Source organism: Pan paniscus, chromosome X, assembly GCF_029289425.2.
Source record: "Pan paniscus chromosome X, NHGRI_mPanPan1-v2.0_pri, whole genome shotgun sequence".
Classification (NCBI taxonomy): Eukaryota; Metazoa; Chordata; class Mammalia; order Primates; family Hominidae; genus Pan; species Pan paniscus.
In genome coordinates, this window is record NC_073272.2 from 150,880,661 (window position 1) to 150,892,931 (window position 12,271).

At 42.9% G+C, this 12,271-nt stretch overlaps 1 protein-coding gene across 4 annotated transcripts in view; it reads left to right on the plus strand.

Annotated features, from left to right (window-relative positions):
- MTMR1 (myotubularin related protein 1) overlaps positions 1–12,271 on the plus strand; it is a 71,396-nt gene that overhangs the window by 49,472 nt on the left and 9,653 nt on the right. For all 4 annotated transcript variants that reach the window (XM_034949811.3, XM_034949814.3, XM_034949813.3 and 1 more), the window contains 2 exons: positions 1,448–1,540; positions 7,804–7,917. In XM_034949811.3, coding sequence (XP_034805702.1) covers positions 1,448–1,540; positions 7,804–7,917 — 207 coding nt within the window. The remainder of the gene's footprint in view (positions 1–1,447; positions 1,541–7,803; positions 7,918–12,271) is intronic.

Genomic DNA, 12,271 nt, shown 5'->3' on the forward strand with positions numbered 1-12,271 from the left:
ATATGAAGAAACTAGAATAATCAAATTCATAGAGACAAAAAGTGAAATGGTCATTGCCAGGGGCTAGGAGGTGGGGAATGGGGAGTTAGTGATTAATGGGTATAGAGTTTCTGTTTGGAAAGATTAACAAGTTCTAGAAATGGTGATGGTTGCATAATAACATGAGTGTGCTTGATGCCACTGAACTGGACACTTAAAAATGGTTAAGATGAGATTGGATGTAGTGGTTCATGCTTGTGATTCCCAGCATTTTGGGAGGCTGAGGTGGGAGGATCTCTTGAGGTCAGGAGTTCAAGACCAGCCTGGGCAGTATAGTGAGACCCCATCTCTACAAAATAAAGAATTAGCTGGGCATGGTGGCTCACACCTATAGTCCTAGCCACTCTGGAGTTTGAGGTGGGAGAATCACTTGAGCCCAGGAGTTAGAGGCTGCAGCAGGCTATGCTCGTGTCACTGCACTCCAGCCTGGGTGACAGAGCGAGGCCCTGTCTCTAAAAAATAAAAATAATGGTTCAAGTGATAAATTATATGTCATGTGTATTTCACCACAATTAAAATTTTTTTTATAAAGAAGGTAATACACTGTTACTCTGAGATGTTAATATTGATTTTGTCATTTCTTTGTTTTCATGTCTTTCCAGGTGGCAATTTCATAGAGTATTTTTGCTCTTTCTAAGTGATTGCTTTGTATTTTCTTAATGAGTTTTTTTCCCCACATCCTTTTGCTCATAGTCACATTATTTGAAGCTTCTCTTAGAATCCTCACCCTTCAGCTATCTTTTTACTTGTGGCATTTTCAGTGTTTTGGCAATCCTATTTGTGTATTTGAGATTACTATCTTTTACCTTTTGGTATGAATCTATTGATATCTTACAAAGTATCAAAAGATATGAAATACAATACTGGACTGCCTTAAGCAAGGACCCCACCTTTACCATTTCAAGATTGAGTTGTTGGGGTTCTCTGAGTCATGAAGAATTGGTTAAAAGTTGTAGATTGCTAATCATTATTTTGATTCTCAGACTTCCTGACATTTCTGAAAAATGGAAAAAATGTTTTTATACTTGTAGAGAAAATGGCATTCATAATGTGCTTTATGAACTGCTAATTGGCATCCTACGTTGACACTGTACACTTAGTGTGGTGGCTGGTCTTGACCCTACCATTTTAACTGAAAAGTTTGCTAGCTAGTTGCTTATACTTTCTTGATATCAGCTATATTAAAGAGAAATTATAAAACAACATGTAAAAATACTGTAAACTGAAATTTTGTTTTCTAAAAGTAATGGAAGTCATTTCGATTTGATAGACATTTTTGAGTGCCTGTTATGTGCCAGGAATTCTATTAGGCCTGATGAGATGTGATTCTTACCACTGGACAACTTACAGTGACTTTCAAGAGGACTATAACATACGTTAAAACGTTTAACCTTCTGTTTCTGTTCAGCGAGTGGGCCATGGTAATGACAACCATGCGGATGCTGACCGATCTCCCATATTTCTGCAGTTTGTTGATTGTGTTTGGCAAATGACAAGGCAGGTGAGAGATTTCAAGTATATTTCTATATAGTCTTTGCTTTAAATATATCTTAAAGATTAAACTATTATTGCTGTTTCATTCAAGATGAATTTGTGTAAAATATGACCCCATTATTTAACACAATTTGATTCTAATTCGCTTAGAAATATAAGCAGAACATTAGAAACAACCAATTTCACACCAAAAGTTACTTGTCTTTGCAAATGGTTTTTATCAATCATCTTGTCCACTGGGTCCAAACCAAGGCCCTACTCCTCTATAGATTCTGCTGCTTTTGCTCCCCTTCAAAAGGTTAAGGAAGTACAGTCTCCTGCTGAGCAGTTCATCTAAGATTTGGCCAGATGTTAGAAATGAGGATGGGAATGAACTGCTAGTACATGGGATTAGACCAGGCAATCCAGGAATCTCCACACTCTGCCCCAGTCCAGAGCCTCTCCCACCCCCAAGGTCACTGAGGGAAATGAGTGTCCAAGAACCAATGGCATAGAGGAAGCTGCATAGCATTTTGCTATTAGCTGGTGCATCGTTCCCAAACCCCAATGCACAGGGCCCTGGTAAAGAAGGGAGCCATCTAGGGATCCCCTTCCCTTGAGCTGGTCAGGCCCTTTGGCTTCAGTTCAAAGTAGGCCATAAGGCCATAGTTCCTGCACTGTTTTGTTGTTGTTGTTGTTTTCCCCCTCATCTCCAACATCTAAACCTGAGTTTGGTCTCCTATCCTTATGATAAGAGACAGTGCCAGGGCAGTGGACCTGGAACCAGAGAGAGAGGCAAAAGAGAGTAGTTTCCCCAGTGCCTGCTGCGCAACCTGGCTGAGGGTGGGGCTATGGGGTACAGAACAAGTTAGGGGGCTGAGATCCAGGGTCTGAGCCTTCTCTTCCTAGTCATTCACCAGGAGCTCTGGCCTTGGCTGCTTCAGTCACGGGGAAGGGAAGCAGCCAGGACACTGCCGGTGATCTGCAGGGATGCTACCAATAGCCCTGCTGCTCTTGATCGATCCTCCCGCAGCCTTATCACCATCAGCCCAGGGCCTTTTCAGAGGACATCTGCCTCCCTACTGCAGAAAGTCTGTGAAATACTAGGCCTGTTTCCCCACTGAGAGCTACTGTTACTGATGGCAGTGTGTGTTGGGGCAGAAGGAAGGTTGATAGTCATGATGCTGCCTGTGCTGTCCGGCTCCCCAGCAGCTCTGCCCTGAGGAGGACCTGGAGAACTCAGAAGATGGCTCTCCACCTTGAGTGCACACAGCCAGCCCCTGGGAACCTTCTTCCTGTGAGCCTGGAGACAGGCTTAGGTGTGTGTAAAAGTTCCCCAGGTGATTCAGATGTGCAAATGAGTTTGACAACCAGTGATCTAGCTTAGTGCTCCAAATGTGGTCCTGAGAACTTGTTAGAGACACCAAACTTCAGCCTCACTGACGACCTTCCAGTGCTCTGGGTGTGGGGCCCAGCCCTCTGGTTCCACAAGCCCTTCTGGGGGCTGATGGATGCTCAACTTGGAGACCATTGCTGTAGACTAACATTGCTCAAACCTTAATGAACACACAAGTCCCCTGGGACTCTTATTGAAATGCAGATTCTGATTCAGTGGGGCTGAGGCAGAGCCTGAGATGCCACATTTCTGATAAGCTCTCAGGTGATGCTATCGGGTCACAGATCACATTTTCAGTGGCAAGGGAGCACAGAGACATACCTCTAGAAATAAGGAACAAAGGGGAGGGAGTCTGAATAGCCAAAGTAGATTTCATGGAGTCCTCAGGACCTCACTTAGAACTGAACACTGACTTTTACACCCAGCTTCAACAAACTGATTGGGGTCTCACATGATCTGATGGCCAGGTCACAGGTGATTAAAGATAGCCTGTTAGAGAGCTGGCCCGGGTAAGAGGGGCTGGTCCCAGAGGTAGGTGTGCTGATGGTGCATGTGAAAGGTAGCAGCAAACACACTCCAGAAGCACGAAGACTGGCCTGAAGCCTTACTGTTTTATAGAGCCAGGCACTGTTGCTATTTGTGTTGATGCTGAGCCAATAAGAAAGTTAAATGATTGTCATGTTCAGGTTAGGACAAGAAAGTATGAAACACATTTTAGAAAAATTGCATAAAAAGGTTGAACACAAAAAATAACTGCAGTGCTTCTAAAGGGATGAGCACCATTTCTGTGGATGTGAAATAGCTTATTCCTCCCAAATGTGGATTTTTAAACATCTTCAAACTGACCTCCATTCTTTATACTGCTTAGTGCCTGTTTTCATGTCTAAGCCATGTCATTTTTGTGCTTTTATTGGATTTTAAGAAAAGGGGTTTGAATTAGAAGATTTCAGATGCTTCTCACAGCTCTAAGATTCTGTCTGTGAAATGTGTGTATAATTAATTTCTTTTAAAATTACATTGTTAATGCATTAGCACAGACATCCATGACTAGTCTTTATCAGTTCATTAAGAAATGAATGAGATATATAGCAGGTATAAGATGCAGTCATAGGAAAGATTATTTTTAGGTTGCCTACTGTTAAGTAAGCTATGCAGTGTAAAATTGTCAGAAATATCAGAATAAAATGAACTAGTCTGTATGTGAACAAAGAAACTAAGGGAAAAATAATTGAGGGACTCTTTAGAGTCCCAAAGACACTCAATAATATCCATAGTTTAATACAATCCTTACTCCTCTGGATAGGTTTAATAGTCATTGATATTTTTGTTCCTCAAGAGGTGCAGAATTGGGGCCAGGTGTGGTGGCTCACGCCTATAATCTCAGCGACTCAGGAGGCTGAGGTAGAAGGATCGCTTGAGGCCAGGAATTCAAGACCAGCCTGGGCAACATAGTGAGACCCCCCATCTCTTCAAAAAAAAAATTAAAAAATTAGCCAGGCATGGTGGTGTGCACCTGTAGTCCCAGTTACTCGGGCGGCTGAGGCAGGAGGATTGCTTGAGTCCAGGAGTTCAAGGTTACAGTGAACTATGATTGTACCAGTGCACTCCAGCCTGGGTGACAGAGTGAGACCCTGTCTCTAAAACAATAAAAAAGGAGGTGCAGAATTTTATTATAGATTACTGTGCTATGTATTTTCGGAAATCATACTTTTAGGTAAAAGGTACAGTTTCCAGGAGAAGAGGCCAAAACAAACTATGAATTGCAGCAACCTAATCTTTCGTTTATATTACTCCACCTGCTACTGTTTCCCCCAATGAGCTGTTTTTTGAGTTGAGCTTAATGCCATGACACCCCCTGAGTATAAATGGCAGTCTTGACCCAACATGAGTAGGTGGAGCCTTTGTTTTCCAGTTTTCATGGGTGCCAGTGGGCTTGGACTGAGCCCTGCCCACTTTGACCTCCCATATCTGGTACCCAGTGACCAGAATAAGGCTTGTTGTCACTGACTCTAGAACACACCTTTCCAAGCTCCCAGATCTACAATGCAGGCTCAGGGGCTAGGAATGAAGACTCATTGTCATAGTCTGTTTGGGCTGCTGTAACAAAATATCATAAATGAGGTGGTTTATAAACAACAGAAATTCTTTCTCACAGTTCTGGAGGTTGGGAAATCCAACATCAAGGCCCCAGCAGATTCAGTGTCTGGTGAGGGCTTGCTTCCTGGTTCATAGATTAGCTGTCTTTTCATTGTAACCTGACATCATGGAAGCAACAAGAGAGCTCTCTTGGGCTTCTTTGAGAAGAGCACTAATCCCATTCACGAGAGCTCTACCCTCATGACCTGATCACTTCCCAAAGGCCCCACTTCCTCATACTACACCTTGGGGATTAGAATTTCAACATAGAAATTTTGGGGGGATACAGATATTCAGTTCATAGCACTTATATGGCTTGAAAATATGTCAATAATTTGCTATCTTTTAGTAAACATTTGTTTTTAAAAGTTTGAGAATTATAAAATATAGGACAAAACCCTGGATCTTTCATTCCTATCCTTGATTTAATAAGGCTTCAGTACACAAAAATGTCATATATTTGCTTACAATTCACAAATTCTGTGGTGCCAATAATTTATGAATAGGGCATAACTAAGCAGCATAGAGAAGTCCTGGGAAAATTGGACATAGTGTGCCTGGCCTGTTAAAAGATAGCTATTTGAGCCGGGCACTGTAGCTCATGCCTATAATCCCAGCACTTTAGGAGGCCAAGATGGGAGGATCACTTGAGATCAGGAGCTCAGGACCAGCCTAGGTAACATAGGGAGACCTTGTCTTTACAAAAAAAAAAAACAACTAGCTGGGTTGTGGCAGTAGTCCCAGCTACTTGGCAGGCTGAAGTGGGAGGGATCACTTGAGCCTGGGACGTTGAGGCTGCAGTGAACCACAGTCGCACCACTGCACTCCAGCCTGGGCAACAAAGTGGGACCCTATGTAAATAAATAAATGCATGAATGAGAGAGAGAGAGAAATAGAGAAAGATAGCCATTTGAAATGTGAGGCCACTGTCAGAGTTGCGAGGGGCAATCTTAAAGGCTCCAAGAAAGGATGAACCAGTAGATATTGTTAGCATTTCAGCCAGAGACATCACATCGTTGATTTAGTTCATCTAAGAACAAGGGTGCCAGTAAGAACCACCAGAATTAGTTTCCAGAGGTTTCTGAAGCAGTAATATTCTGATGGGATTCCTTAGAGGAGAGTTGTGTGTTTCTGAGAGCAATCCTTAAGATGGAGAGAGAAGCAAATCTTAATCCACGGTATCTGAGCATAATTCCTTAAGTCAGCTAATGTAATAGCCTGGTGAAGAAAACAGTTTCAGGTGGAGTTTGGACAGTCCTGGATTGACCATTGTTCTAATTGAAAAGCCTGGTGCTAGTCTAGTAGTAAAGCTAAACTAAAAAATAAACTTCTCTACCAGTGATCCTGATGTGATCATTCTGGAGACGTGAAGATTTGTCATGATAGTGTGCACACAGCACTCTGATTGAAGAATAGGTTTTTAAGTAAACCAACTTAAATACAAGCATGCTGGGTAGTACTATTTGGCTTTGCTTCATTGAGTAGGTGATGAATATTTTACTGTGTTTTTACATTAGAGTTCTGGCACATGGTAGGCACTCAGCACATGCCTGCTGTTAGGGTAATTATTATCACTTCCAGATCATCTCATGGCCACAACACGCCAGCTACTGGCTAGAACCTGCTGGCAATAGTAATAGTCTTCATTGGAATCCTGCAAAACCCCATCAAGAATTACCTAAAACAATCAAGACGATCTGTGGTTTTGCTCCCTCACTCTGCCAATATGGTGAATTACAGTAATTGATTTGTTTTGTAACATAGATTTTCATATGTTAAGCCAGGCTTACATTCGTAAAGTAAACCCCACTTGGTCATGTTGTGTTACCTTTTTAAAATGTATTGCCAGGTTCAGCTTGCTCATTTACACTGGTAAGAAGTCAGGCGTGCTGTAATCCCAGCACTTTGGGAGGCTGAGGTGAGTGGATCACAAGGTCAGGAGTTCGAGACCAGCCTGGCCAACATGGTGAAACCCCGTCTCTACTAAAAATACAAAAATTAGTCGGATGTGGTGGTGCGCACCTGTAATCCCAGCTACTCAGGAGGCTGAGGCAGGAGAATCACTTGAACCCTGGTGGCGGAGGTTGCAGTGAGCCGAGATGGCGCCATGGCGCTATTGCACTCCAGCCTGGGGGACAGAGAGACACTCCGTCTCAAAAAAAAAAATTCAGGGGTGTATGGTCATGGAGTTGTCTTTGTAGGAAGGTTCTTAACTAGGGGTTGTTTATTTAATAGATGCAGAGCTATTCGGATTTTCTATTCTTCTTGAGTCACTTTGGGTACATGTTATGACTGGATCTACTGCTCCCCTTACCCCCGACCTGGGATGTGGCTGCAGCGGGGAAGCTGGCACAATAGAGGGCTCCCCTCATTTGTTTCCCTTCTCTCAGGGTCACAGTCCAGTACTGCCTGTTGCCAGTGTCTGAAAACAGTCATTTCTTATATTGTATCCAGCTTGCTAGATGTTTCTGACAGAAGGGTGTGTCTGGGCTCTGTCCTGACGCCATGGTGAGAAGTGGAAGCTACATAAGCTTTTCTGGGCATTGAGTACAACAAATTTAGTTGCTGCTGGTTGTTTCTCAGCCAGATCTATAAGTTTGGACCTAAAACTGTAGGTAGTTGAACTTTACATGGGCTCAGTCTTCCTTTAAATCTTTGACTATATTCCAAGTTGTAGTTTCGCTGTCTTTCATAAAAAAGTAATATTACTTTTAGAAATTGGACTCTATGACTAAACCTTATTTTTCTCTTCATTTAAGTTTCCTTCAGCATTCGAGTTTAATGAGCTATTCTTGATTACAATTTTGGATCACCTTTATAGCTGTCTTTTTGGGACCTTTTTGTGCAACTGTGAACAGCAGCGATTCAAAGAGGTGAGTATGCTGCATCCCTGTCTGTTGCTTTCCCTGTGGCTCAGGCACCTCTCCTCGGAAGTGCCACTGTAGGAGGGCTGAGGGGAGGGAGGACTGTGCTCTGGTGCTATTGCTGACTGTAAATGCCCTCCCAGGGTTCTGGCCAGCCCCACCGCATGTGTCTAACACAAGCCCCTTCCTTTCTAGGCATGGGGGGCTGGGACCCAGCGAGCCCGTGGCTCTCTCAGGAGTAGATGAGTGCTAGACCCTGGACCTCCTGACTCCGAGTTCATGTAGTCTCCGCTGCACCAACTCCAAAACCGTGGGATTCTGCTTTTCATCCTCTGTGGTGTTGGCCAGATCATACTTGAAGGCCTTGGAAATGGAGTCTGCTGAGTAGCCAAAAAGCCCACTTTAGGTAGCAAGCTAACACTTTTTTACATCAAAGTAGTAAAGAAGCAGTTACCAAACTTCTCAGAGTTACATCTCATTTCTTTCTTTTTTCCTCAGTGTGGGATAAAAGAGAGACGTGGTCAAAAGTGAGAAGGCATTGGAAAAAGGCAGCTTAAGGAGTATATGATCCTGTTAATAGACAAGGACCAATGCCTGTGAGCCGAGTATGTTAGGACAGTATAGAATTCGGGAGAAAGCAGTCTGTCAGTAACGCCCGCCTCCCCCTCTCTCAGCAGCCTCCCCACAGTTGACAGTGCCCTCATTCTGTGACCCCACCTCGTCCTGCCTCTTTCCTGCCTCCTCGGCCTCCCCTGCTCAGTCTCCTCTGACTGGCTGCCATTTTAACCAGTCTCTAAAGTTGGAGTCACCTGGGCCCAATCCCAGGTCCTCTTCTCCCCTCGACTCTTGTTCCGTCTTTCTAAGTGACTTTGTCTCGCCTCAGGGACCTAAATGCCTTTTCCTGCTCCTCCCCTGCTCTTTTGCATCTCAGTACACAGCACCACTGGCCATCCAGATGCCGAGGCCAAATACACGGGAGCCACCTTCCACTCCTCCCTCACCCTCACCCTAGCTACCACATCCAGTCCCCTGGTGAATGCTGCTGGCCTTGTCCCAAAGTATATTCTTTTTCTTTCTTTCTTTTTTTTTTTTTTTTTTTGACGGCGTTTTGTTCTTGTTGCCCAGGATGTAGTGCAGTGGCGCCATCTCAGCTCACTGCAAGCTCCGCCTACCACATTCAAGTGATTCTCCTGCCGCAGCCTCCCGAGTAGCTGGGATTATAGGCACCCGCCACCACGCCCGGCTAATTTTTTGTATGTTTAGTAGAGACAGGGTTTCGCCATGTTGGGCAGGCTGGTCTCAAACTCCTGACCTCAGGTGATCTGCCCGTCTCAGCCTCCCAAAGTGCTAGGATTATTGGCCCAAAGTATATTCTTAATCTGCCACTTCTTAACTGCCTTACAGCTATAAGCCTAGCTCAAGCCCCTACTGTCTCACACTCCTACTGTCTCACATCTGGACTAAGGCAGAAACCCAGGAATGGGCTTCCCTGATTCTCTTTCTGACCTTCAGTAGTCCATTCTAAACATAGCAACCAGAGCGAGCATTCAGTAACTGAAATCTGATCATGTGCCTCTCCCCTGCTTCCCACTGCAGTTAGAGTAAAATCCACACTCCTGCGGGCCCAGTGTGATGGGGACTTGCTAACCTCCTAATAAAAAGAAAAACATTTTTAAAAGAGTGAGTTTTATGTTACGTGAATTATATGTCAAAGCTATTTAAAACAAATAAAATCAGAAGCAGAAGAATGAAGTTCATATATAGAATTTTAACCATGGCTTTATCTTGTTTTTTTTTTTTTTGAGAGGGGGAGTGCAAAATTCATTCTTAAAAAAATGAGCTCTCTTGATACATAATTTACATACCATAAAATTCACCCATCTAAAGTGTACAATTTCATGGTTCTAGCATATTCACATATTGTGCAGCCATCATCAATATTTAATTTCATAAAATCTCCTTATTTCTATTTTTTGTAGCGATTGGGGTCTTGCTGTGTTGCCCAGGCTGGTCTCAAACTCCTGGCCTCAAGTGATGCTCCCGCCTCGGCCTCCCAAAGTGCTAGGATTATAGGTGTAAGCCACTGTGCCTGGCCTAAGTTTATAAAATTTCTGTCACCCCCAAAAGAAATGGCATACTTGGTAGCAATCACTTCCCATTTCCCCCACCCCTATCCCCTAGCAACCATCAATCTGCTTTCTGTCTCTACGGATTTGCCAATTCTGGACATTTCATAGAAATGGAATTATACAATAGGTGAACTTATATGACTGTCTTCCTTTGCTTAGCATAATGTTTTCAAGGTTCATCTATGCACCAATACATCCTTTTTATGGCTGAGCAATATTCCGTTATATGGATAGACCACATTTTGTTTATCCATTCATTGGTTGATAGAAATTTGGATTGTTTCCACATTTTGGTTTTTAGGAATAATGCTACTATAACTATTCATATACAGGTTTTTATGTGGACATACGCCTTCATTCATTTATACCTACGAGTGGAATTGCCAGGTCATGTGGCAATTATGTTTAACCTATTGAGGAACCGCCAGATTGTTTTCCAAAGCAGTTGCACACACGAGCAATGTCTGAGGCTTCCAATTTCTCCACATTTCACCAACGCTTACTATTTTCCTTTTTAAAAAAATTATAGCCATCCTAGTGAGTGGGAAGTGGTATGTTGTGGTTTTAGATTTGCATTTCCCCAACGACTAATGATGTTGAGCATATTTCCATGTGCTTATTGGCCATTTGCATATCTTCTGTGGAGAATGTGTATTCAGCTCCTTAGTTCATTTTAAAATTGTGGTGTTTGTCCTTTTTATTATGGAGTTGTAAGAGTTCCTTATACATTCTTTATATATTCAAGTCCCTTATAAGATACATGATTTGCAAAAATTTTCTCCCACTCTAGGGGTTGTTTTTTTTTACTTTCTTCATGGTGTTCTTTGAAGCACAAAAGTTTTTAATTTTGATGAAGTGCAATTTATCTATTTTTTCTCTTGCTGCTTACACTTTTGGTATCATATCTAAGAAACCATTGCTTAACCCAAAGTCATGAAGATTTGCTCCTGTTTTCTTCTAAGAGCTTTATACTTTTAGGTCTTACATTTAGGTCTGTGATCTGTTTTGAGGTAACGTTTGTATACGGTGTGAATTAAGGATCCAACTTCATTCTTTTGTGTGTTGGCTATCTAGCTGTCCCAGCACCATTTGTTGGAAAGATTTTCTTTCCCTCATTCAATTTTCTTGCCAACCTTCTTGAAGATCAGTTGACCGTAAATGTCAGAGAGTTCATTTCTGTGCTTTCTATTCTGTTCCATTGATCTGCATGTCTGTCCTTACGCCCGCACTGCTGGCATTGATTACTGTAGCTTTGTGGTAAGTTTTGAAAATGGGAAGTATGAGTCCTCCTACTTTGTTCTTTTTCAGGATTATTTTAGCTATTCCAGATCCTTTGAATTTTTGTTGGTGTTTCTCTTATAAATAAATAAATGTATACAAATTGAAATGGTCCTAATTGAGTGTTCCTGTATTTAGATAGCTCATGGGAAGTCAGCAGCAGAATGGGAGAAAATGCTGTTGGCCTTGCCATTTTCTCATTTGACTTTGTCATTGTGCTTGATCCATTGTTTAATATTTACCTGCCTCACCATGCCTGCACATTTGGGTGTTTTTGTTCAGATGAGCAATGCAAGTAGGTACAGTGTTTCTGAATAGGGGAAGAAGAGATAACTTAGTGATATATTTACTTGTCTTTATAAAGCTTCTCCAGCCTGCACCACAGCACATTGTCCTCCAGATAGCTATGATTTTCCAGCACAAGGAACCTTAACTGTAAAATCTATTCTCATTTCTCAATATTAAGAGTCACACCCAGGTGAGGTGGCTCACGCCTGTAATCCCAGCACTCTGGGAGGCCGAGGTGGGAGGATCACTTGAGGTCAAGAGTTTGAAACCAGCCTGGGCAACACAGTGAATCCCCATCTCCGCCAAAAAATACAAAAATTAGCCGGGCATGGTGGCTTGCGCCTGTAGTCCCCAGCTACTCGGGAGGCTGAGGCAGGAAAATTGCTTGAACCCGGGAGGCAGACATTGCAGTGAGCTGAGATCATGCCACTGCACTCCAGCCTGCGTGACAGAGTGAGACTCCATCTCAAAAAAAAAAAAAAAAAGGAGTCACAAAAGCTCTATTTTCTTTTAGAGGCAGGGTCTTGCTCTATTGCCCAGGCTGGAGTACAGCGGCACAATCATAGCTCACTACAGCCTCAAACTCCTGGCCTCAAGCAATTCTGCCACCTCAGCCTCCTGAGGAGCTGGGACTATACTTGGCTAATCTTTAAATTTATTTTTTTTGT